At 37.6% G+C, this 27,655-nt stretch overlaps 1 protein-coding gene and 1 long non-coding RNA gene across 6 annotated transcripts in view; one reads left to right on the forward strand and one right to left on the reverse strand.

Annotated features, from left to right (window-relative positions):
* Window positions 1-16,818: 16,818 nt before the first annotated feature.
* SCFD1 (sec1 family domain containing 1) overlaps window positions 16,819-27,655 on the reverse strand; it is a 111,461-nt gene continuing 100,624 nt past the window's right edge. For 3 of the 5 annotated variants that reach the window (XM_081548053.1, XM_081548051.1, XM_081548049.1), the window contains 4 exons: window positions 26,628-26,661; window positions 26,086-26,151; window positions 21,169-21,237; window positions 16,819-17,036 (listed from right to left, as the gene is read on the reverse strand). In XM_081548053.1, coding sequence (XP_081404179.1) covers window positions 17,013-17,036; window positions 21,169-21,237; window positions 26,086-26,151; window positions 26,628-26,661 — 193 coding nt within the window. In that variant the 3' untranslated portion in view covers window positions 16,819-17,012. Of the gene's footprint in view, window positions 17,037-18,503; window positions 18,562-21,168; window positions 21,238-26,085; window positions 26,152-26,627; window positions 26,662-27,655 lie in introns of those variants that run through there. The other 2 variants (XM_081548050.1, XM_081548052.1) reach the window with 2 other exon arrangements.
* Window positions 17,910-24,549, forward strand: LOC145528877 (uncharacterized). The gene is made up of 3 exons (XR_014070754.1): window positions 17,910-18,215; window positions 21,718-21,769; window positions 24,252-24,549. It is a non-coding gene; the product is annotated as an uncharacterized LOC145528877 (long non-coding RNA).

Genomic DNA, 27,655 nt, shown 5'->3' on the forward strand with positions numbered 1-27,655 from the left:
CTGATGTCCTCTGCATATAAATTAAGTAAGCAGGGTGACAATATACAGCCCTGATGTACTCCTTTCCCAATTTTGAACCAGTCCATTGTTCCATGTCCAGTTCTAACTACTGCTTCTTGACCTGTACCTCCTTATGTAGGTATTTATCCCTAGGTATTTTATTCTTTTAGATGCAGTGGTAAATAGGATTGTTTCCTTAATTTATCTTCCTGATGTTTTGCTGTTACCATATGGGAATACAAGAGATTTCTGTGTATTTTATATTCTGAAAATTTATCAAATTCATTGATCAACTCTAGTAGTTTTTTGGTAGCATCTTTAGGATTTTCTATGTATAGTATAAAGCCATCTGAAAACAGTGACAGTTTTACTTCTTCCCTTCCAATTTGGGATCCTTTTATTTCTTTTTCTTCTCTGATTGCTTTGCCTAGACATATATTTCTATAGTTCTAAATTTTTTTGTGCTATTTCTGTGAAAAATGTCCCCGGTAATTAGATAGGGATTGCATTGCATAGGACTTCCAAAACTATGTTGAATAAAAATGGCAGGAGTAGACATCCTTGTCCTCTTCCTGATCTTAGAGGAAATGCTTTCAGGTTTTCACCATTGAGAATGATGTTAAATGTGGGTTTGTCATATATGGCCAATTGTTGAGGTAGGTTCATCTACCTACCTCCTACTTTTTGGGGAGTTTTTAATCATAAATAGTTGTTGAATTTTGTCAAAAGATTCTCTGCATCTATTGAGAAGATGATATAGTTTTTATTCTTCAGTTTCTTAATCTGGTATATCACAATGATTGACTTGTGTATAGTGAAGAATTCTTGCATCCCTGGGAGAAATCCCACTTGATCATTATGTATGATCCTTTTAATGTGTTCTTGGATTCGGTTTGCTAGTATTTTGTTCAGAATTTTTGTGTCTACGTTCATCCATGTTATTGGCCTGTAATTTTCTCTTTTTTTTGGTATCTTCATCTGATTTTGGTATCAGAGTGATGGTGGCCTTATAGAAAGAGCTTAGGAGTGTTCCTTCCTCTGCAATTTTTTGAAAGAGTTTTAGAAGGATAGGTGTTATCTCTTCTTTAAATGTTTGATAGAATTAGCCTGTGAAGCCATCTGATCCTGAACTTTTGTTTGTTGTAAATTTTAAAATCACAGTTTCGATAGGTTGGTCTGTTCATGTTTTCTGTTTCTGGTTCAGTCTAGGAAGGTTGTATGTTTCTAAGAATTTGTCTCTTCTGGGTCGTTCATTTTATTGGCATATATGTGCTTGTAGTTGTATCTTATGATCCTTTGTATTTTTGTGGTGTCAGTTGTAACTTCTCCATCTTCATTTCTAATTTTATTGATTTGAGCCCTCTGCCTTTTTTTCCTGATGAGTATGGCTAAACGTATGCCAATTTTTTTTTTATCTTTTCAAAAACCAGCTTTTAGTTTCACAATCTTTTCTATTATTTTTTTCATCTCTATTTCATTTATTTCTGCTCTGATCTTTATGATTTCTTTCCTTCTACTAAATTTGGGTTTTGCTTGTTCTTTCTTCTCTAGTTAGTTTAGGTGTAAGATTTGTTTGAGATGTTAAATTGTATTGCTGTAAAATTCCATCTTAGAAGTGCTTTTGCTGCTTCCAGTAGGTTTGGATCATTGTCATTCATTTTCATTTGTCTCTTTTTTTATTCTCTCTTTGATTTCTCAGGGAGCCATTGGTTGCTTAGTAACATATTATTTAGTCTCCACTGTGTGTTGTTGTGCTCAGTCATTCAGTCGTGTCCGACTCTTTTGAGACCCCATGGACGTGGCCCACCAGGCTCCTCTGTCCGTGGAATTTTCCAGGCAAGAATACTGGAGTGGGTTGCCATTTTCTTCTCCAGGGGGTCTTCCTGATTCAAACCTGCATCTCTTGTGTCTCCTGCATTGGCAAGTAGATTCTTTACCACTGTACCAATTGGGAAGTCTTTGAGTCTCCATATTTTGTTTTGTTTTGTTTTTAACATTTCCCCCCTGTAATTTACTTCTAATCTTATAGCTTTGTGGTTGGAAAAGATGCACAATATGATTTCAGTTTTCTTAAATTTACTGAGGCTTGATTTGTGCCCTAAGATGTGATCTATCCTGGAGAGTGCATGATGTGTACTTGAGAAGAAAGTGTTTTCTGCTGCTTTCAGATGGAATATTCTATAAATGCCATCTGATCTAATGTGTCATTTAAGGCCTGTGTTTCCTGACTGGTGTATTTCATGGCTTCCTCGGTGCCATAAAAGCTTCTATATTAAGCTTTTATAAGAAAAAAGAAATTTCTTAAGAAAGAGTTAAGTGAGAGATCTTCATCATTTATTTTGTGTGTGCATGTGTGTGTAGCTGATATGATTTCTTCTGATAGAGACCTTAGAGTTAATGGCAGAACTTTTCCAGGGCATTTGTATTTTCCTCTTTCTGTTCCCCTTTAGATCCAGCTGAATATCTCCACCGAAACTTACAGTGAGTGAAATGCTGAGCCCACTGTGGTCTCTGTGACTGTTCACAACCACAAGACCTAGTTCTTTAGGTACTTGGGGCACAAGAGAAAACAAAAGACAGGCAAAAGGAAGTTGGGCTGCAATCTGATGCCCGAGTTTTCCCATGCTGACAAAACCTTCCTAGTGTTTGCCTCCTTGTGGCGATGCCTTTCATCTTGGACAGTGCCAGCAGACCTCTTTATTACGTGAATGTGGTGGATGCCTTTCTTCATGTGTACCTATGCTGCTCTACAGAGGAGATGCCCTCAGTGCACGTAACTCATAAACATTGTGTCAGGATCCAGGGTGTCTTCAAAAATGGACTTATGGATAATTAATGAGGCTTCTCTCTTGAAGAAGCCTTCTGCTTATGTGTTCCCTGGCAGTTCTCGGATTACTTGCTCTGTGATGACTGACTGATAAGTAGTTCCTTCAAGCCAGGGTGGTACCTTTCTAGTCAGGTGATGAAAAGAAACATACTGTCAGAAGTTTGCCGTGCTCATGTGTCTATGAAGGTGGGATTTCCTGATCTTTCTTATACTTGGGTTCCACTGTCCAAGGCTGAGGCTGATTGCCTCAGGAAGAAGGTATATTCCTGACCCTGAAGGACTGCTGGCCTGGGTTGGGGTGGGTTGGTGCAGGCGTAATAGTGGGGATTATACTGGATGACCTGGGGGCCCCTTCAGTCCTGAGCTGCTTCTGTGTTAAAGTTCCAGAAATTTTTATTAGAATCAATAAGCAATTGGTCCCAAACCCTGATGCTCTCAATTTACTTGCTAGCATCCTTTTTCTTTCAGTTAAAATGAAATTGTTTCATTGTAATTGTTGAAAAGATGTCCAATCTTGATGGGCAGAGATGAGGACATAGCCTGAAGTCTGCTGATACAATGCTGTAGCTCCTTAGGGACATGGGAGTTAGAAGGTGAATTCGATGGGAATATTTAAAAGCAGTTGGAAAAAGCTTCTTTAATTTTGGTTAACCTTTGCATCTATTTTATGGATATATTTGGGGGTAAATCTATCAACTGTGGAGTTCCCTACTGATATGAAAGGTGGGTTTTTTGAGGAGGTAGAGGAAGGAAAGAAAACATCAACTGAGAAGGGTGTTTGCATAACTAGGACAAAGGTCAAAGGTCTCCTTGATGTGGGAGCTGATTTCTACATTTTGGAAACTATTCTCCTTATTTTTACCAACTTCAAATTCTAAGCGGTCCCTTTCACTCTCTCCTTTGGACGGCTTTCCTTCTAAACATAAGTGGTTTATTAGAAACCTGAGCACCAGGCGCTCTGGAGCCAAAGGATACTTTCTGGGGCTGGATCTTGACGTCAGCATCAGACCTGGGGCCACCAAACATTTCTGAGAATTCAGGGCGCCTGAATGCCGAGGCTTGTAAGGCTGAAGCCTGGTCTTTGATGAGATGTAGGAGCAGCCTCTTGATGTCATGTTAAGACTCAGAGCCCATGCCAAGGCAGATTCATGGGGTGAAGACACTGGCAGGTTTGCTGCATGGGCAGCCAGGAGAGAGGTGACAGCTGGCATGCATTAGCCACCCACAGACCACGCAGGGGGATCATGTCAGACACTGTGCCAGGAGGGAGGCAGGGCAAATCACAGATGACACCTGAGGAACAAGAAAATTGGTTGACTTACTTCCTCCCCTTCCTGTTTCTGCAGTGTGGGGACAACTTTGGGACATTTTGTGGTTCTTCTAGGAGATATTTGAACTGCTGCCTACAGAGAGGCTGGTGAGGGTCTTGCCTTCCTCACTGGAAGAATAGGATTGTGTACACAGAGGAGAGCTGGACCTTTGACACAACTTTTAGCAGCTGGGAGAGGTGCAGAATGGGGCAGATAACCCTGCTTTGCTGTCTACAGAATCTGGCTGCTGTACCCGAGGGCTTGTGTCTCGGCCACAGCAGCCTTCTTGAACAGCAGAGCGACACCGGTCTTCAGGAAGGCCTTGGGCATCTCCCTGATGTAACCACATGGAGCCCAAAGGTTGCAGCGTTGAGGGCTTGGCTCCTGGGTTCTTGTCTGTGAGAACCACTCCCAAGACGCTCATAGCACTTTGTGGCAGGAAAGATTGCTGCTAGACTGGTTAGCAGCCCCCTGAGTGGATTGTACAGTCTTGCCCTCAAGAAACTTACGTCGTGAGACTTAGTTTTAACTGACATGCACTGAACTTCACTAGCACTTCCATGGATTGTGACATTTAATCTGCACAACAATATAAGATTGAAAAATTATTTCCCTTTTGTAGAGGGGAGGAGATTGAAGCTTAACAAAAATTAAGGAGCCTGCCTGGGGTCACAGATGTAAAAAGAGAGAAGGCTGGGATTAAATTCAGGAAGTCTGGCTCCAATGCAGTTATAGATTTAATATATTTTTAATATAGACGTTAGGATCAACCTGTGTTGTGCTGACTAGCTGTTCTTGATTTTTCACAAGTGGCAAGGTATGGTAAAAACAGCTGTTCCTTCCTATACAAAGTACTCTGTGACAAAGCCAACAATACTTTTTTCCCTTGATTCCTATCCAGGGTATCTCAATTTCAGGAGTGACAGAAAAGACTGCACAGTAGATGGTACTTTCAAGTCAAGGAGGCTCAGGAAGAATTTTAAGAAGGGAATCGACAACAATGTTAAATACTATCAACAGAGGAAGTATTAATAAAATGAGAACTTATAAGATCCTGTGAGATTTGCAATGAGACTTTGTAAGCTGAATCCATCTACTGTCTCCTGGTATACCACAGAAGGTCGCCCCCCAGTTTTAATGAAATACGTAATACACATATGGTACTAAATTCAAAATACAGTCTCCCTCCCATTCCTGTACCCTAGCAACCGTTTCCAGGAAGCAGACACTATTATTCATACCAATTTACTGTGTATCCTTCATGAGCTACTGTATGCACATATAATACATAAGTGTACATACTTTCTTTTTTACAAATAGAGAAACTATATACAGTGTTCTGAATGTTTAAAAGTGGGCTACTCTGGGTTGCAATGTGTGGGTTTCTCATTGCAGTGGCTGCTCTTGTTGTGGAGAACATGGGCTCTAGGTGCTCAAGCTTCAGTAGTTACAGCACTTGGGCTCAGGGGTTGTGGTGCATAGTCTTAGTTGCTCTGTGTCATGTGGAATCTTCCTGGACCAGGGATCAAACCCATGTCCCCTGCTTTGGCAGGCAGATTCTTAACCTGCCAAAGAGGTGTTCTTTTCTGTTTGTTTTTTGCAGCTACACAGGGTTCCATAGCATGGATGTGTTCTAGTTTATTTAATGAAGCTATGTTTTCAGCTGGCCCTGAAAAAGCAGCAATATTTAAGGAAGATACTGGGAAGGGTCTTCTCTTTCCAGGACAGAAAGGCAGCTACATGAAGGAAGCAGACAGAGCTGAGGACCATTCAAGTGCTAAGGGGTGCCTGTGAAAAGTCAAAGTGTCTGTTAGTTGCTCAGTCATGTCTGACTCTTTGCAGTCCCATGGACTACAGCCTGCCAGGCTCCTCTGTCCATGGGCTTCTCCAGGCAAGAATACTGGAGTGGGTAGCCATTCCCTTCTCCAGGGGAGCTTCCTGACCCAGGGATCAAACCCAGGTCTCCCGCATTGCAGGCAGATTCTTTACCGTCTGAGCCACCAGGGAAGACCTGTAGTAGGTCTAATTGAACCCAACAAGAACTAGTTTACTTCTGAGAGGTTTTCTTACAACCCACCACCCTGCAGTATGATTTAGAAACTTCATTTCTGAAAATGGTGTTATCTCCTTAAACATTGGCTAGAAGAAGTCAAGATACTGTCTCCAAACTTTTAGGAAACGTGGGAAGTTATAGTTCTGTCTTTTTGACACAACAGGGCTTCCCTTGTGGCTCAGCTGGTGAAGAGTCCGCCTGTAATGTGGGAGACCTGGGTTTGATCCCTGGGTTGGGAAGATCCCCTGGAGAAGGGAAAGGCTACCCATTCCAGTATTCTAACCTGGAGAATTCCATGGACTGTATAGTTCATGGGATCACAGAGTCAGACATGACTGAGCGATTGTCACTTTTTGACTTTGTAACTCTAGCATCCCTACAGTGTTTTGGACATAAGAGGCTTTTAATAAGTGTTTGTTTACTTGAATGAATGAAGGAGGGCACATGGGCACGTTGGGTTTTTGAAATAGTCAGTGAATGAGGGTTTGTGACTAGAATCTGTATCCATCTATCACCTAATCTTCCATCAGACATTTACTGTTAAGTACCAGCTTCTGCTACTAAGTCCTGGTCATTGAGCAAACATACACAGTCGATCCTCCATATACACAGGCTCCACATTTGTGAATTCAACCAATTGCAGATCAAAAATATTTAAAAAGAAATTCCAGAAAATTCCAAGAAGCAAAACTTGAATTTGCTGCACACTGGAAACTACTTATATGGCACTTACATTATATTAGGTATTGTAAGTATTCTAGAGATGATTTAAAGTATAGAAGAGGATATGCATAGGTTATATGTAAACAATATACCATTTTATTTATATAAGGAGCTGGAGCTTCATGGATTTTTGGTGTCTGGCGGAGGGGGGCGGGTCCTGGAATCACTCCCTCATGGATACCAAGAGACAACCGTCCTAGACAGGTCATCAGGCTGATAGAACTCGGTAGAAGTATATCTGAGTATCTCCAATTTCTATGTCCTCTAATCTCTAATATCCTCTAATTCCTCATCTCAAAAGGAAAAGCTTCTAGACTCAGATGTGACCAGTATAAATTCCAACACTTACTCACTGAATGACCTTGGACAGTGGCTGAACTCTGAACTTATTCCCTCATCTGCAAAGCAGGAATAGTATGACCTATTTTCTTAGGGGTTTTATAAGGATTAAATGAGCTTATATTTAAAACACTTAACAAAGTTCTGTCTGACAACAGTCTAAAGCTGTTAATTTCCTCCTCTTTGCTCTTCTGTCTCTCATAAGGTATGACCCATGCAATTGACCATTGCTGATTTTTAGTATAGCAGTAAACTGGAAAACAGGTTTATAAATCATTTTCCTCTAAGTTTGGTTGTAATATTAGAATATTAGTGGTAGGGCACTTGAAGATTGTCTAATCCAAGTTTTTTTTTTTTTTTTTTAAACAGAAGATATACGATCCATTTGTATGTAAACTGCATAATATAAAATTACTCACAGAATTAAAATTTAAAGCATTTTAGCAACAGAAAAAGTAGTCCACAAACAGTTTAATAAATTTTATGCTCACAAAGCACCACAGTTCTAGGTCTAGTATAGGTAACTGGTCAAACATGAAAATCAGTGAGAATTCTTTTATCTAGCAGACTGTAGAGTTCCAGACTGCAGCATGTATTCTGCAGGCACATCTCAATCCTGAATCTACACCCACATTACTAACAGGTGTCAGCGTTAGTTTTAGCAGTTCTGTGAAAGAGGATGTGTTTTCTTAGAATTGGTTAGACTGATGTAATTTAGCAACTATTGCATGACTTGTTTCATTTTTTTCTTTCTTTCTTTGCAAATGGAGAAAGTCCTCTCAAACTGTTTTAAGCTAAAAAGGTGAATTTATTGACTCAGGTAATTGGAGTAAAAGAGCTTCAGGTATGATTTAAGGTTGTCACTGTTAAGTTTGTGGTCACAGAAAATATTTGGGAGTTACTTTTGTTTAAAAAGTTCACTTTTGGTTCATTAAACCAAAACTGAAAAAAACAAAAAAACAAGTCTACTTAGTTTTAAGTTCAACTTATAAATACTATTATCCTACAAATATATCTAACAAATTTTAATCTGAAACATTGAATTGTTTATTTCTACCAAGTTCATTTGGCACCTTTTTAAGAATCTTATACATCTCTAATTTAAAATGCTTAAACTTTTTTCTACCTTCTGGAATATATGGAATGTAGTTATAATATTGTTTTAATGTCTTTGTCTATTAATTCTATCCTCCCTGGCATTTCTCAGTCTGAGTCTCTTTCTACTGAGAGTTTTTCTCTTCATCGTGTGCCTTATTGTCCTATAACCTTACTGATAAATTTTGACTGGATTTCAGACAGTGTACTTTTTTTTCTTTTTGAAGTACAGTTAATTTACAATAATTAGCTTCTGGTATATAGGAAAGTGGTTCATTATATATACATATATATTTTCCATATTCTTCTCCATTATGGTTTACTACAAGATAGTGAATATAGTTCCTTGTGCTATACAAAGAATAGCAAAGAGAGATAAGAAAGCCTTCCTCAGTGATCAATGCAAAGAAATAGAGGAAAATAATAGAATGGGAAAGACTAGAGATCTCAAGAAAATCAGAGATACCAAGGGAACATTTCATGGAAAGATGGGCACAATAAAGGACAGAAATGGTATGACCTAACAGAAGCAGAAGCTATTAAGAAGAGGTAGCAACAATACACAGAAGAACTATACAAAAAAGATCTTCATGACCCAGATAACCGTGATGGTGTGATCACTCATCTAGAACAGAACATCCTGGAATGTGAAGTCAAGTGAGCTTTAGGAAGCATCACTATTAACAAAGCTAGTGGAGGTGATAGAATTCCAGTAGAGCTATTTCAAATCCTAAAAGATGATGGTGTGAAAGTGCTGCACTCAATATGCCAGCAAATTTGGAAAGCTCAGCAGTGGCCACAGGACTGGAAAAGGTCAGTTTTCATTCTAATCCCAAAGAAAGGTAATGCCAAAGAATGCTCAAACTACCGCACAATTGCACTCATCTCACACGCTAGCAAAGTAATGCTCAAAATTCTCCAAGCCAGGCTTCAACAGTACATGAACCATGAACTTCCAGATGTTCAAGATGGATTTAGCAAAGGCGGAATGCATGCTAAGTTGCTTCAGTCATGTCCGACTCTGTGACCCCATAAAGGGCAGCCTACCAGGCTCCTCCGCCCAAGGGATTCTCCAGGCAAGAATACTGGAGTGGGTTGCCATTTCCGTCTCCATATAGAGCTGTGTACACCCGTTAATTCAGAATCCTAACTTATACCCCCCTTTCCCCTTTGGTAATCACAAGTCTGTCATCTACATCTGTGAGTCTGTTCCTGTTTCATTGATAAGTTAATTCGTGTCACATTTTAGATTCCACACGTAAGACACATTACATACTGTCATCTTTGGCCTACTTTACTTAGTATGAGAATGTCTAGGTCCATCCGTCTTGCTGCAAACGGCATCACTTCATTCTAAGTTTTCTCTGTTAATTCCGTCTGCTTCCTTCCGTTTCTTCTGCTTATTGTTGACTTCCGGGGGCGGGGAGCTTGGTTTGCTTCCCCACCGGAGATGAATGCTTTCTGGTTAAATGCAGGCTTCTTGGATCTGCCTTTCTTCTAACAGCCCTGACAGTCCCCTTCCCTCTGGCTGGGCGTCCTCCCTGGAGGCCCCCAGGCAGGCCCTTCCCTCTGGACTCCAGAAGCCGCACCTGCCCATCTTGGGCAGCGCTCCCTCACTCCTCCGTTTGTTCCACGTGACACACGCTTCTTTACAGGTGTTTCTGGTTACTGGTTCATCGAAGCCGGGTCGCGTCATGTTTCCTACCCCTTCCTCGTGTTCTGGCTTCTCCCGGAGATGGGGCATAACCCAGGGACGGGCCCTGGCTGCAGAGCTGTCGCGGGCAGCAACCAGAGATCAAATTGCCAACATCTGCTGGATCATCGAAAAAGCGAGAGAGAGAGTTCCAGAAAAACATCTACTTCTGCTTTATTGACTATGCCAAAGCCTCTGACTGTCTGCATCACAACAGTGGGAAATTCTTCAAGAGATGAGAACACCAGACCACCTGACCTGACTCGTGAGAAATCTGTATGCAGATCAAGAAGCAACAGTTAGAAATGGACATGGACCAAGAGACTGGTTCCAAACTGGGAAAGGAGTACATCAAGGCTGTATATTGTCACCTTGCTTATTTAACTTATAATGCAGAGTACATAATGTGAAATGCTGGGCTGGATGAAACACAAGCTGGAATGATTGCTGGGAGAAATATCAGTAACCTTACATATGCAGATGGCACCACCATTATGGCAGAAAGCAAAGAAGAACTAAAGAACCTCTTGATGAAAGTGAAAGAGGAGAGTGAAAAATTTGGTTTAAAACTCAACATTCAGAAAACTAAGATCACGGCATCCAGTCCCATCACTTCATGGCAAATAGATGGGAAACCAATGTAACAGTGAGAGACTTTATTTTTTTGCGCTCTAAAATCACTGCAGATGGTGACTGCAGCCATGAAATTAAAAGACGATCGCTCCTTGGAAGAAAAGCTATGACCAACCTAAACAGCATATTAAAAAGCAGAGACATTACTTTGCCAACAAAGTCCATCTAGTCAAAGCTATGGATTTTCCAGTAGTCATGCATGGATGTGAGAATTGGATTATAAGGAAAGCTGAGTGCTGAAGAATTGATGCTTCTGAACTTTGGTGTTGGAGAAGACTCTTGAGAGTCCCTTGGACTGGAAGGATATCCAGCTAGTCCATCCTAAAGGAAATCCGTCCTGAATATTCATTGGAAGGACTGATGCTGAAGCTGAAACTCCAATACTTTGGCCACCTGATGCGAAGAACTGACTCATTGGAAAAGACCCTGATGCTGGGAAAGATTGAAGGCGGGAGGGTGAGGGGACAACAGAGGATGAGATGGTTGGATGGCATCAGCAACTCGATGGACATGAGTTTGAGTAAGCTCCAGGAGTTGGTGATGGACAGGGAAGCCTGGTGTGCTGCAGTTCATGGGGTCACAAAGAGTCGGACACAACTGAGCAACTGAGCTGAACTGAACTGATAGAATAGGACCTTGTTGTTTATACATTCTATATATAATAGCTTGCATCTGCTAGTCTCAAACTTCCAATCCAACCTCCCTGCCCAACCTCCTCCTTGTTTGTTGTTCAGCTGCTAAGTTTTGTCAGACTCTGTGAAACCATGGACTGCAGCCCACCAGGCTTCCTTGTCCTTCACCATTTCCCAGAGTTTGCTCAAATGAATATCCATTGAGTCAATGATGCCATCCAGCTATCTTATCCTCGGTTTTACCCTTCTATTCCTGCCTTCAGTCTTTCCCAGCATCAGCATCTTTTACAGTGTTGGCTTTTTCCATCAGGTGGCCAAAGTATTGGATCTTCTGCATCAGTTCTTCCAATGAATATTCAGGATTGATTTCCTTTAAGATAGACTAGTTTGATTTCCTTGCTGTCCAAGGGACTCTAAAAAGTCTTTGCCAGCATCACAATTGGAAAACATCAATTCTTCAGTGCTCAGCCTTCTTTATGGTCCAACTCTCACATCCATACATGACTACTGGAAAAACCATAGCTTTGACTAGACGGACCTTTGTTGGCAAAGTGATGTCTCTGCTTTTTAATACACTTGTCTAGATTTGTTATAGCTTTCCATCCAAGGAACAAGCATCTTTGAATTTCATGGCTACAGTCACCATCTGCAGTGATTTTGGAGCCCAAGAAAATAGTCTGTCACTGTTTCCATTGTTCTCCCATCTACTTGCCATGAAATGATGGGACCAGATGCCATGACCTTAGTTTTTTGAATGTTGAGTTTTAAACTAGCTTTTTCACTCTCCTCTTTCACCCTCAAGAAGCTCTTTAATTCCTCTTTGCTTTCTGCCATTAGAGTTGTTGTTATTTCTCCCTGTAACTTGATTCCAGCTTGGGATTTATTCAGCCTGGCATTTCACGTGATGTACTTTGCATATAAGTTAAATAAGCAGGGTGACAATATAGAGCCTTGACACAAACTGCTTTCTCTATTTTGAACCAGTCCATTGTTCCATGTACAGTTCTAACTGGTTTCTTGACCTGCATACAGGTTTCTCAGGAGGCAGGTAAGGTGGTCTGTATTCTTGTCTCTTTATGTTTGGTGTGATCCACATAGTCAAAGGCTTTAATGTAGTCAATAAAGCAGAAATAGATGTTTTTCTGGAACTCTTTTACTTCTTCTATGATCCAACAGATGTTGGCAATTTGATCTCTGGTTCCTCTGCCTTTTCTAAATCCAGCTTGTTTATCTGGAAGTTCTTGATTCACATACTGTTGAAGACTAGCTTGAAGGGTTTTGAGCATTACCTTGCTAGCATGTGAAATGAGCTCAATTGTCAGGCAGTTTGAACATTCTTTGGCATTGCCCTTCTTTGGGACTGGAATGAAAACTGACCTTTTCTAGTCCTGTGGCCACTGTTGAGTCTTCCATATTTGCTGACATAGTGAGTGCAGCACTTTCACAGCATCATCTTTTTGGATTTGAAATAGCTCGACTCGAATTCCATCACCTCCACTAGCTTTGTTTGTCGTGATGCTTACTAAGGCCCACTTGATTTCCACTCCAGGATGTCTGGCTCTAGGTGAGTGACCAAACCATTGTAGTTATCTGGGTCATTAAGACCTTTTTTGTACAGTTTTTCTTGTATTCTTGTTACCTCTTCTTAATCTCTTCTGCTTCTATTAGGTCCATACCGTTTCTGTCCTTTATTGTGCCCATCCTTGCATGAAATGTTCCCTTGGAATCTCTAATTTTCTTGACGATATCTCTAGTCTTTGCATTCATTGTTCACTTAAAAAGCCTTTTTTTTTTTTTTTAATCTCTTCTTGCATTTTCTGGAACTCTGCATTCAGTTGGGTATATCTTTCCCTTTCTCCTTTGCCTTTCATTTCTCTTTTCTCAGCTATTGGTAAGGCCTCCTCAGACAACCACTTTGCCTTCTTGCATTTCTTTTTATTGGGGATGGTTTTGATCACTGCCTCCTGTATACTGGTATATAGGAACTAAGAACCTCTTTGGGCACTCTACCAGATCTAATCCCTTGAAATTTATTTGTCACCTCCACTGTATAATTATAAGGGATTTGATTTAGATCATACCTAAATGCCCTAGTGGTTTTCCTTTCTTCAATTTAAGCAAAATGACTGTTATACACATACATTCTTTTTTTAGTATTATTTTCCATTATTGTTTATCATAGGATATTGAATATAGTTCCCTGTGTTATACATTAGGACCTTGTTCTTTTATTTTAAATATAATAGCTTGCATCGACCAACCCCAAACTCCCAGTCCATCCCTCCCATCTGCCAACACACTTGGCAACCACCAGTCTGTTCTCTATGTCTGAGTCTGTTCTGTTTTGTAGGTAGATTCATTTGTGTCATATTTTAAGACTCCACATATAAGTGATATCATATGGTATTTGTTTTTCTCTTTCTGACTTACTTCACTTAGTACTGATAATCTCCATTTGCATCCATGTTGTTGTAAATAGCATTATTTCATTCTTTTTTTATGGCCAAATAGTATTTCATTATGTATGTATATATGCCACATCTTCTTTATCCATTCATCTGCTGATGGACATTTATGTTATTTCCATGTTCTGGCTATTGTGAATAGTGCTGTTATGAACACAGGAGTGCACATATCTCTGTGAATTATAGTTTTGTCCAGGATTATATTCCCAGGAGTGAGACTGCCAGATCATATGGTAATTCTATTTTTAGCTTTCTGAGGAACCACCATACTGTCCTCCATAGTGGCTGTACCAGCTTGCATTCCCACCAACAGTGTAGGAGGGTTCCCTTTTCTCCAGCATTTATTTGTAGACTTTTAAATGATGGTCATTCTGACTCTAAGTCATTTTTAAATATAAAGTCAACTAGAAAAAGAGATCACCTCTTTTTGTCTTTCATGTAGTTATAAAATTTCTGAATGTTAACTATTTAGAGTATGACTTCTCCATTTCTAAGGAGACAGGGACATTGCTTTTTCTCCTATCTTAACATCTTAATTAGCCTTGCCTTTGCATAAAGGTCTCTCCTGAAGCCCTGAGTGCCAGCCACTTTGACAGATATAGTGCTATGAATTGAATGTCTGTCTCCCACAAAATCAAATGCTGAAGCCCTAATCCCAGTGTAATGTTATTTTAAAAAAACTTTTATTTTATATTGGAGTATAGTTGATACTGTTAAGTTTCAGGTGTACAGCAAATGATTCAGTTATACATTATATATATATACATTCTTTTTTAAATTCCTTTCCTATTTAAGTTGCTATAGCAGAGTTCCCTGTGCTATATATAGTAGGTCGTGTTGGTTGTCTGTTATATAATTTTTTTAAACTTTAAAAAAGCTTATTGTACTATAGTTGCGTTACAATGTTAATTTCTGCTATGCTGCAAAGTGAATCAGTTTACATGTATACATATGTCCACTCCCTTTTAGATTTCTTTCCCATTTAGGTCGCCACAGGGCACTGCGTAGAGTTCCTTGTGTTATATGGTAGACTCTCATTAGTTATCTGTTTTATACACAGTAGTGTATATATGGGGCTTCCTAGGTGGCTCCGTGGTAAAGAATCCACCTGCTGATACAGGAGATGCAGGGGACACAGGTTCAATCCCTGGAAGAGAAAATGGCAACCCACTGCAGTATTCTTGCCTGGGAAATCCCATGGACAGAGGAGCCTAATGGCTCACAGTCCATGGGGTTGCAAGGAGTCAGACACGATGTAACGGCTGGTCATGAGCAAGACGAGTGTATATATGTCAATCCCAATCTCCTGATTCATCCCACTTCCCTTCGTTGAGACGTAGATGTTCTCTACCTCTGTGATTCTGTTTCTCCTTTGCAAATAAGTTCTTCTGTACCATTTTTTTAGATTCCATATATACATATATATAAGGCAATATTGTACCATATTTTTCTCTTCACTGTATAAGTTCCCTTTTCTCCATACTGTCTCCAACATTTACTGTTCGCAGACTTTTTGACGATGGCCATTCTACCTGGTGTGAGGTGATAGCTCATTACAGTTTGGATTTGCGTTTCTCTAACAACAGTGATGCTGAGCATCTTTTCATGTGCATGTTTTCTTTGAAGAAATAATCTATTTAGGTCTTCTGTCAGCTTTTTGATTGGGCTTTGATGTTGAGCTGCAAGAGCTGTTTATAAAATTTGGAAATTAATCCCTTGTCAGTTGCATCATTTGTGAATATTTTCTATTCTTTTCTTTTTAAAAATTGTTTGCTTTGCTGCGCATAAAAGCTTTTGAGTTTAAGTAGGTCCCGTTTGTTGAATTTCATTTTTATTTTCATACTCTAGGAGACGAATTGAAAAAGGTATTGTGTGATTTATGTCAAAGTGTTCTGCCTATGTTTTCCTCTAAGAGTTTTATAGTATCAGGTCTCTTACATTTAGGTCTTGAATGCATTTTGAGTTTATTTTTGTGTATGGTGTTGAAGAATGTTCTAATTTGATTCTTTTACATGTAGCTGTCCGATTTTCCCAGTACAGTTTACTGAAGAGAATGTCTTTTCCCCAATGTTACGGTATTTGGAGGTAGGGCTTTGGGGAGGAGGTAACTAGGTTTGGATGATGTCATGGGGTGGAGCCCCATGATGGGATTAGTGCCTTTAAAGTGGGGTGAAGGGACCAGAGTTTGCTGTCTGCTCCTCGTGTGAGGATACACGGCTCTCTGCAAATCAGGAAGAATGTTCTCACCAGACACTAGATCTGTTGGTAACTTGATCTTAGAATTCCCAGCATTCAGAATTGTGAGAAATACCTGTTTGTTGTATAAGCTACCCAGCCTATGGTAATTTATTATACCAGCTCAAACATACTTTAAATTTATACTCCAGGAATATGTCAATCATCTACAATTATTTTTCTGGACCTTTGCTTTGGTGTGATGGCACCAACTCATGGTGGGTGGGAGTGCAGAAAGCAACAGTTCTGCAATTAAGAGGAAAAGCTCTCTGGCCTTTATAATAGGAACAATTGTTTCCTCTGTAGAGACTGGTTTGCTTTTATCTTATGGCTGTCCTGAGATACATGACTGATCAGTGTTCATTTTTAGTGCTGCATTTCACACAGAGAGAAAGGTGAGTAACAAGTTTAACACTTACTTTTACATAATATTTACAAGTGTACAGGATAAATGTTTTGTATTTATCTGCTCCAGATGTTAATGTTTGACGTTGCCATTATATAAAGGAGATATAAATGATAAAATGTACACAGGTGTGCCAGAGGAAGAAGGGACATTAAAGTGGCTTTTAAATCTAGAGGCAACATAGGAAACAAACTATGGAAAGGTAATTTTACAATTAAAATGAATACAAGTAGGAGATTCATGAACCAATCAAATAATACATGTATTCTTAAACTTTCACTAGCTTCATTCCTAATACATTGGTTATTATATTAATATTTTAACATTATATTCAGACAGCTTTCCTTCCTTCCAAAGTACTTTCATTCTCATTTGTAAAACATAACAGATGTTCTACAATGTTAAAATTTATTTCTGAAATGCTTTATTGTTTTAATCAGTATACATTATATTAAGTATAGAATTTCCTTAAAAATTAACAAATACCTCTAAGTAAGTTTCACTGTTAGGACATTGATATGGAGAAAGAAACATCTGGCTCTTTTGACTTTTTACATTTATTCAAGTTCTAAATAGATTCTCATGTTACGGTTCTTCTGTGCTATTTTTGTCCAAGTTGTGACAGCTAAAACAAAAGATAAATCATAAATATTACTTTTTTAATCACAAAAGAAACTTAGGTATTAATCATATTTGTAATCACCTTAAATGCACACTTTTATCATGGTAAAATTTAGGCTATTTCATGCACTGTATTGTATTTTAGAATAATACATTTTTACTCAATATTCACTAACTCAAATGTTTCAGATTTATAGATATGGCGAAAAGATGTGTAAACATTATATAGGAGCAAATTCAAGTAACAGAAAACAAAAACAGAATTAAAAAATATTAACTCAGTATGAAAATGTAAAGAAAAACATCATGTGTGACTTCATTGATGACAATTCACTTTTCTATATATTTTAACATGTTTTTAAAAGAAATCAGAAATATATTAAATATATTTCTAAAGATCATTAAAAGGAAGGGAAAAGGATTTCAATTCTGGAAGGCTGGGTAAACTCCTATTGGACCAAGTCTCTCAGAGAGAGAAACTATAAATTTTAAACGAAACCAACTTCCTGTAGGCAATGGGGAACGACTGAAAGAAGGTGAGTTCTGGAATAGAGTCAACATTTGGAAGGAAGGAATAATGCAGGCTGAGTTCTCTGGTTCTGTGGCTCTTAGCCTGAAGGCAGGCCACAGTTGGTACTATACTAGCTGCTAAAATTTTTGAAGGAAAACATAGTCTTTCTGGCTTGAAAAACCAGAGGAAAGGGTTTGGGGGCAACTAAAGCTACTGGAAAGTGAGGGAGCCCTAAGTCTGTGTATAGACTTTTCCTAAATCTATAGTAAAACCCTGAACCACTTATGAGTGAGAGAGACTTGAGATTTGAGCTGTTGCCAAAGAGACAGAACTTGGAGTCTGACCAACACTCTAGAGAAACAATTCAGTTTCTAAAATATAACAATGTAAAGGATACAGTATAAAATTAGTAAATATGAAGAAACAGGAAACCAGGGACCCAGTCTCTAGGGGGAAGACAATGGAGACCAGTAGTGAGTTGATCCATGTGTGGTAATTAATAGCCAGGTTTTAAAAGCAGCTAGGACAATATCCTCAAAGAAATAGTGAAAAATAGGCTCACAATGAAAGAAAAAAGAAAATCTCAGCATAAAAATGGAAACTATATTTAAAACTTAAATGAAAATTCTAGAACTGGTAAATACATCAAACAGCCAAATGGAGATAGCAGAAGTAAGTGTATCTAAAGATAAGCAACTTATGGACGTTGAAGAACAAAATCCACAGAGATTTGTGGGACACCATAAGATGTTAAACATATATGTAAACAGTCCCAAAAGGAGTTAACAGCTGAAAATTTCCTAAATTTGGTAAAGGTATATAGTTTATAGATTTAGGAAACTCAGTGATCTGCTAGCAAGATACACAGAAGTCATGCACAGATACACTGTAATTATTGAAAACCAATTATTGTGTATGTGTGTGTACATATATATGAAATTAAGAGAACTCATTGCCAGCATACCTGAGCTACAATGACTGCTAGAAAGTTTTTCAGTCAACAGGTAGAAATTAAAATCTGTAAGTGGGGATAAAGAGCACTGGAATTCATATCCATATAAATGCAAAAGATTTATGTCTTTATTCTACACATGACTGTTTAAAGCACAAATAACTGTCCACTATTTTGTAAAATTAATGATGTATGTAAAATGACAATTACAGCATAAATGTTGATCTATATGGTTGCAAGGCTTCCACATTTAATACAAGTGGCATAATAACTGGTCTATTAACAGTTAAAGGTATATATAATGTGATTCCTAGAGCAACCCAAAAGTTAATAATGCAGAGATGAATTCAAGTGGAATTCTAAAAAGTGTTCAAGTCTTACAAAGAAAGGAGAAACAGAGAAAACTGTAAAGTGGTAGGCCTAAATCCAATCACAGTAATAAAGACCAATACATTCCAATTAAAAGAGACTGTCAGAATGGCTTGTAAAAAAACCCCACAAGATCTAACAATATTCTAAGATATGTAGTATATAGTTGGATCTTGAGATATATATATACACACACGCACACATAAGATATAGGATTTAAGTGTAATATGCTTGATATATAAGATATATGCTTTAAATTCACAGACAAGTTGAAAGTAAACAGATGGAAAGTTATAAGATCCAAACAGTAAGTATAAGAAGGCTAGAGCAGCTTTATTAGTATCAGATAAAGCAGATTTCAAGACAAAGAGCATTACTGGATATGTAGAAGAATATGGGCATAGCGATAAAAGAGCCCACTCATCAGAGTATACAACAACCAAAACTCTGTGTGTACCTAATAGCAGAACTTCAAAAGAAAAGCAAACATTGACAGAACTAAAGGAAGAGACAATTCTACAATCACAGATGGAGATTTTTAATACCTGATAGAACTAGATCGATAGATAATAGAGGATCTAACTAATGCTATCAACTACCTTTGACCAAATTAATATTTACAGCTCTTCCTTCAAGTTCTTCATATGGAGTGCTTAGCAAGATAGACTATATGTTGGGTTAGAAAAGGAATGTAAATTTTCAAACAAGGAACTTACATATAAAATGTTCTATGACAACCAGGGAATTAAATTAGAAATCAATAAGAAGTTATCTAGAAAAACCACAAATACTTCAAACAACAATAGATCTCTCTACAAGGGCTATAGAATAAACCACCAGGTAAATTAAAAATATTTCAAATGATAATACAAATATATCAACATTTGTGGAATGTGTCTAAAGCAGTGTCTGGGAAGAGTTTAAGTTATATGGCTTTCAAAGCTCATTTTGGAAATGAAAAACTAAAGTTAATGCTTTAATAATTATTCAATATCAGATAGTAAAAGAAGAACAAGGTAAACCCAAAGTAATCAAATAAAAAGTAGAAACCAATGAATAGAAAACTTATAGAGAAAATTAGCATTAACACCATCTAGTTCATTGAAAGGATTAACAAAATTCAGAATCTTCTAGCTAACCTAACCAAGAAAAGTTCCATTTATGATGTACTAGAATATGTAAGACTAATCTGTGGTGGGAAAACATCAAGACAGTGTTTTGGGAGCAAGTTTTGACTAGGAGCAAGGACTGACTGGCAAAGGCCATAAAGGAACTCTGTGTAAACTTCTGTACCTTGATATGGGTTTGGGTTACTCAGGTGAACAATACATCTGACAAAGTCAGGAATGTACACTTAAGATATGTGTATTTCACTGCTGTAAATTTTACTTCCAGAGAGTAATACAACAACAACTCAACAAATAATGAAATCTAGTGAATGATATTGGCACTGATGTATTAAGGGGGAAGTGTACTGATATCTATAATTTACTCTGAAATTAAGCTGGAGCAATGAATAGAATAGAAATATGGACAGGTGCTTATATAAAGCAAGTGCAATAAAATGTTAGTGGGGAATGTACATGTATTCACTGTAAATTCTCTCCAGTTTTTCTGTATATCTGAAATTCTCATAATACCAGTGGGCTACCACATTAAGGTTAAGAATAATAGAACCATATTATAGTGGGTAAGAAAGTTGTGCTGGAAAAAGGTGCTAGGAAGAGATGCTAAAAATGAGCAGAGTACAGTTATGATTTTTATGATAACCAAGGCAAAGGCGAGTGAATATTATTGGTCAGCCTCTGAGGCAGTTTAAGCTTTAAAAAGCTGAAGTTAATGTAAGTACTGAGAACATTAGTGGGAACAATAGTAAAAGAATGTAAAGACCTTCTATGCCTCAGCTACTGCCATCATTGACTTTTAAGGTGAATGACATTCTGTTGTATCAATCCCCCAAGAAACTTAATTTCTCAGTCCAATTTGTGATATGCTTAGCAAAGTAAGAAATATGGACAGTATGTCAAGGAAATGCTGCACTGAATTTTGCCTAAGCAAGTACACTACTCCAATTAAAAATTTTCAGAATTAAATTTACCTTTTCATAGATTTGGGATAATGGAAATAATGTTACATACAAGAGTTTCCTTTATAGCTGTCCATGGCAAAACCTTACATTCTTCTAGTTCTGTGGCTTTTAGTTTCAGCTGGTTCAGATGAATAGGATTATCTTGCTCTCTTTTGAAAAATATCAACAGCAACTTAGGGTATGTTAACAGAAACAAACTAAAAAGTACACTGTACCTGTTTTATGAACTGTGTAGCATTAAAAAGTTCACTGCAGCCATATAAAATATGCTTGCCTTGTTTCCCCTGCAAAAAATCAAACACAGAACTCAGATACAATAACAAGTCATATTTTCAATATTCCCAAGAAGAGGGGTTAAACATAGCAAAGACTTTTTGTTATTCTTAAAGGTTTTATTTTCCTTTAGGGTGAGTACTGGATTTTAGTGTACACCTATCTATCCTAAAATTACATGGAATAAAGTAGTGAAATGGGCACATTTTTTCCATTCAAAATATGTGTTAGGCATGTTTCTAGTACCATTTACACTGAAAATAGAAGGAACGTGACGAGTGACCCATTTCATGGGAGCAATAATTATAAAATCTTCAGCCAACATTCTATGTAGGACTGTAACTACTTGAAGAAAACATTTACAGTTTTGTTACACTGAAAGTAGGCTATGGCGTGAGTAGCATGGATTGTAATTGTGATAATACAGTATTTATATTTTAATATACCCTATTCCATTCTGTAACTATGAATTTCATCCTTCATCTTGACAGAATGTTGGCACCCAGTAACAAGCAGTCAAAACTTTTTGACTGGAGAATTTTGGTAAGTTTTTAATGTGGAAATTCTTATATGTATTTTGAACTTGAAGGTAAATTTGTAAGTTTTCATTTGCAATGTACAAACCAAGTGTGGTTAATCAAGGAACCAAAAGAATTACGGCTTTGCAATACAAGAGAAGGACATTTCTTTGTGATGTATGAGCTGAGTAAACATCGCCGGCTGACATTCTCTGAGAACAAGTAAAGCGAAAGTCACATCTTACCTTTTCTTCAAAATGAAATGGTATGTGTAGCCGTTAAATAGGGCCATATAGTTGGGATTCTTGAGGCTACGCTCACATGAGAGTAGGAGTACACAGGGAAACATTAGAGGGGTCCAAAACTTCTAGTTCCCAGGACCTCATCTCAGTAATAAAAGACACATTTCATTTTCAGTTGTGAACCACCAGGATATCCTGGTCTCAGGGGAGCCCCAGTCTTGTCCAGGGAGGGATCTTTTATTCCTCTCTGGTCACATAGCTACAGTCAGGCTCCATGACCAGGCTCAACAGCAGAAACAAGAAAACATGATAGCAACCAAGTGAAATCATCGATCTACGTTTTCCATTAAAGAACACTGACAAGCTAGTACAAGTTGCCCCTGGTCTATCTTGGACCCTAGCAAACGCCTATTTTAATCACTAGTTAAAACATTTCATTCGGATTGGCCAAACATCACCACCAGGTGATGGTGAGATAGCTGAGATTAATCTTGTGCTTATGTAAGTACATTCCCTCTCCATCCTTAATCAAGCTTTCTTAATTGTAATTATTTGTCACCATTTTTTATCCTTTTAGCATTTACAGAATATAAAAACAAAGATAAACACAAAACTCTATAATCTTTTGTGTCATCTACTGAGGTATAGTTATAATTTTTAACAGTGCAGTTTAGTAATATTTCAATGTAAAACTTATTCTTAAAACTATGTACAAATTTGATATTTCTTTCCATTAAAAACTGAACTTTATGAATGTACCAATACCTTGATTCAATGCAACAATTAATTATTAACTAAATCTAGTTTATTCCCTAGTCAGTCACCTTCCAACGAAAGAACAGTTGGTCACTGATATCAGTATTATCAAATATCTTGTTAAAAATCAATCCAATTAATTTTATCAAATACATCAATGTTATACCAAATAGCAGTTACATTATAAGTCAGACTAACATCATTACCAAATAAATCAGCTAGAATTCTTAAAGTCTTTTCTTTGCCTTCCCAACAAAAATGGCACTTGCTCATTTTGTGAACTGGTATAAATCAAGTGCCATATTAAGTAATTCTCAATTACAAGTCTCTCAGAGGCATAGGCATAAGTTTTGTTTCATACCACAAGGTTGCACTAACATGGGTTTCTAATGTCATGAGGTAGACTGTCACAGACCTACTAGCTCAGTTTCCCCTAACTGGGGCTGAAATGATAGGAAGATGAACATTATGTGGAACAAAGGAAACAGTTAAGACCAAATGGGATTAAAAAACAAAGAATTCTCATGATAATTAGACTATATATATGGCTTAGTAGCTACTAAACATTAATGGCTCCATTAAAAACCTATTGGTAACCTCAAACTTAACAGTGAAAGATAGGATGCGTTGCCCCCTAAAATCAGGAAGAAGATAAAGAGATCTGCTCTGGACTCTTCTATTAATATTGTTATTGGAGGTTCTAGCCAGGATGGGTAGGCAAGAAAAAGGAAAAAACATCCCGAAAGGATAAGGAAGAAGCTTATTCACAGATAACATGATATTGTTTATACTAAATCTTAAAAATCCATTAAAAAAAACTATCAGAAATAATAAATGAGTTCAATAGGGTTGCAGGACACAACATCAATATACAAAAACTAATCAGATTTCTACACAATTGCAATGAACAATCCAAAAATGAAATGAAGACAACTTCTCTGAATCTCTTAGGACTGTTTCTTCTTTTCACCTGTGCATAAGCTGGGATTAATGGTTTCTGCATCTGCATCTGTACTGACTTGTGGATAACACAGTCCTATAAACTCCTTGCTATGAGTGGGAATGAAGAAAGGGAAGTGCAGCAGTCACACTGCTGCCAGCTCCATGGATCGGAGTCCTGCTGAATGTGATGGTCTTCTAAACCAGGGGCCAAATTCTGGGTAAGAATTACTGACACATGGAAAGATGGAGAAATTTTGATCCTCAGAATGGAGCCAATAGGTAAATATCAATAATAAAAAAAAAAGCTAACATTATCGTGGTACCCGGCAAGAGGGTGGGAGCAAGAGAATACTACTCTTAGCTATATTTACAGATGCCCACAACACCTGCAGAAATAGCCTCCTTTATTTGAAGCTGAAGGTCCAAAATGGATTCTGGTAGGTTTATGAAAGATTTAATCTGGACTTACCCACATGCTATATCTTGATGATGTTAACAACACCTAGGGGATAAACACCCAGAATAATTCTAATACTTCCTTTTGTTTTACATATTCTCATTTTACAGGTTTTATATATTCCGGAGGACCCCTTCTGGGAGGCAAAATTAGGATATTGTTGCTGCTCAAATGTGTACAGAAGAATCTGTTCAACACAAGAGCCAAAGACCACTGTGTAAATATGAACCCAAGTGATCATCTGTTAAGAACAGTACCTGATATAGAGACATAAAACACCTGTTACATGGCTGATGGGTCACAGTATCATGTACCCTTCTGTACACCATGTTTTGGTGAGTGGAAGGCAATAACAAGTTAAAAAAAAATATTTTGTAAACTGAAACCAAGTAAAGGATAACTGGATAACTTGGTGGGCTTACATATCTACCGATAACCCTGAAGTTCTTCTGATGGAGGTGACTGATCGGGGAAAGAACTAAACTTAGTTAACAATTAATTGTTACATTTATTCAATTTATTAATACATTTCACAAAATTAAAATATCTGTGGTAGAGAGAGGTAAGGGTTATGAGGTTTATGCATGATTAAAAACAAGTTTACGCTGGACTATTTGGTAAACTGCAAAGTTTCATTAAAGTTACACTTGCATTTCAGTCACTACACTACACAAATGATTAGTATTTTGGTTTTTATCCCTGTTTTTCTGGTCTGTAATGTATAAAAAAAAAAAAAAATGCAGAAGGAATGCTGACAAATGTAATTAAGAAAAGTTACCCAAGGGTGGGATTTAAGTACAGGATTAATTTCAGCTGGTCTGTTGCAACCCTGTATTTATCCTTGGGTACGTACCTGGAACCAATCATGTTGTTGACCCATGGCCAGATCTAAATGAAACAGATTAATATAGTCTGCCCAAGGGTCACAGACAGACAGACCAGGGGACAACTCGAACTACTAGCTTCTCAGCACTGTTTATAGAAATTTTACAGATTGATGGGTTTTATACCTGGTTTCTGTTATGTTCCCTTGCTTTTTGCCTTTGAGCCTGGTCATGGAGCCTGATTCTGGCTATATGAACAGAGAAGGGTATAAAAGACATCTCTTTGTGTAAGACGGATGCTCCCCTGAAACCAAGGTATTTTACACAGATCTGAGTGGTGGTCTACATTCTGAAGCATGTTCTGTGTGACTGAGGTAGGATCCCTGGAGGTGCCTGATGATTTTTAAGCTCTGTGACATCCACCTATGTATTTTTTCTCCTGCTGTACAATAACCTCAATATTTATTGATGTCTTACATAATATAGGACCATAAGGAATAATCATTAATATCAAGTGAATAAATGAAGGTTATAAAATGTCACTGTAACAATCACTAGTTCTGTTGCCCCTACATTTTAAATGGCATTTTGCTCTTCAAGTTACGCCTTTCCGTTCATATTCCTTTGCTTATTTGTCTGTACTCCCTGCTGCTGTTAGCTTTGAATAGCACACCACTTCTCAAGTGCTACCTTAAAGTGCCTATTTGCTGAAAAAGCAGTCATTCCAAGTTTGTTTGAAGTATGTTGCTGACTTAAGTCAATAAGATGAGAGAAAAGTGCTTAATTTAGGTAAATGGAGTTCAGTAAATCATTTCACCAAGGGAGACACTTTTGGGGTGTCTAAACATTTAAAGTCAAATTAAGATAGGCAGCTGCACAGTACATCACATCAAGAAGATACATTATTTTCCAGATCAAGTAAAATTTTAGGCCAAAAATGAATGTGACATGGAAAAATGCTCATATATTCACTGTTTTCTTATCTGCCAGATTTTTAAACTACCTCTAGAAAAGGGGTTAATTTAAGAATCAGGAAGGCCATCAGAGACTGCTAATATGTTAAAGACATGGAACAACTGTGAAACCTCGAATGATAAAAGAATATGAACATCAAATGTACCTTTATGTAGTCAGCCAGATTTTGATATTCAATGTAGTTGCCTCCTCCCACCACAAAAACAATTGCCTAAAAATGTAAATAGAAGAAAATAGGTAAGTTAAAAGAATGATATTTTAGCTCTCAAGCAACATGGCTTTTAGTCTGGAGCCTATTCCACAAATTTTGCTAGTTACTATTTTTTTTCAACCTAAGTGCCTGATGCTCCTTCAATTACAGAGAAATTTATTTTTTTAAAAAAGTCTATAAATTTCTAATGTCTATTGGGTATGAAAATGAAGTAGAGATTTTTCAGAAACAATTATGAGGAAAATAAACCTCATCTTTCAATTAAACAATACCAAATAAATCCATAGGGCTTTTTCTAAAAGTCATCTTTGAATTTATTGTTATTTATAATGAATCTTCAGTACACATAATTGGATTTATCAAGACTGCCATACAGTAATCATCATAGAGCCATAGGACAAAAATATCCTTCAAGACTGCTGGGTCACCTTTTCATCCTTCCATCTAAGGGACAAAGAATTTTTATATGAACTTACCTCTTGGAATGGATTTTTGTTTCTTGGAACTGAGCTGTAAGAACAAACAATAAAAAACCCATACTGAAAATTTCACCCAAAACTTTTCTTAAGGATAAAAAGGCATGGAAAATATATGTATATATACACACACACATGCACTATTATCTGTGTATTTACAATTCTTCTTAAGTGGGATTCAGACAACAAGCTAGATGAGGTACATGTCTCAGTGTCTAAAGGGTATAAGGCAACCTGTTGACTTTAAAATAAAATTCTAGGAGAAGACTGAGAGAGAATAGGAAAGATGGAGCATTATTAGTTCCCACGAGGAGTGGAAATCTGGGTATAAGGTAAATTGATAAAATAAATGCTTTAGCAGTGAGTGAAAGTCACTCAGTCATGTCCGACTTTGCGACCCCATGGACTATCCTGGAGTGTGTAGCCTATCCCTTCTCCAGCAGATCTTTCAGACCCAGGAATTGAACCGGGGTCTCCTGCATTGCAGGCGGATTCTTTACCAACTGAGCTACCAGGGAAGCAAGCCCACTTTAGTGGTAAATTATGTGCAAGTTTACCATACTGGGCAGATTATAGTTTGTGGGTATTTACATTTGTGAAAAAACTATGCAAACACATGTATGGCAAGGATAACAATTTAGGAAGGAAAGGGGGGATAAAAGAAGGGATCTGTATTTTTCTGTAACTTCTTTATATATTACATATTTATTTATTTCAAAAATACTTGGTGTCTAAGAGACCTTTAAATAAAGACAATTTGCACAGCTTTTGTGAGTCAAATATATATTTGTTTGCAGTGCTGAAATAGGCTATACAAACCAAGATAACTTAGGTTTTCCTCACAAGTCATTTTTGAAAATCTCAACCAAGGGGAAAGAGTTATTATAACTGCTCAATTATTTGGCGACTGATTCCACGGCTCCATCTTTTCCTCATTTCTGTGACCTGGGTGAAAATTCCAGAAACGGGGCCAGGAGCTGCCTAACGCCTCACAGTGTTTAACTTCCTCTAGAGCGCTTTCAGTTCCT

The sequence above is a fragment of the Giraffa tippelskirchi genome, chromosome 12 (genome assembly GCF_054371585.1).
Source record: "Giraffa tippelskirchi isolate mGirTip1 chromosome 12, T2T-mGirTip1v1.2.pri, whole genome shotgun sequence".
In the NCBI taxonomy this organism is placed as follows: Eukaryota; Metazoa; Chordata; class Mammalia; order Artiodactyla; family Giraffidae; genus Giraffa; species Giraffa tippelskirchi.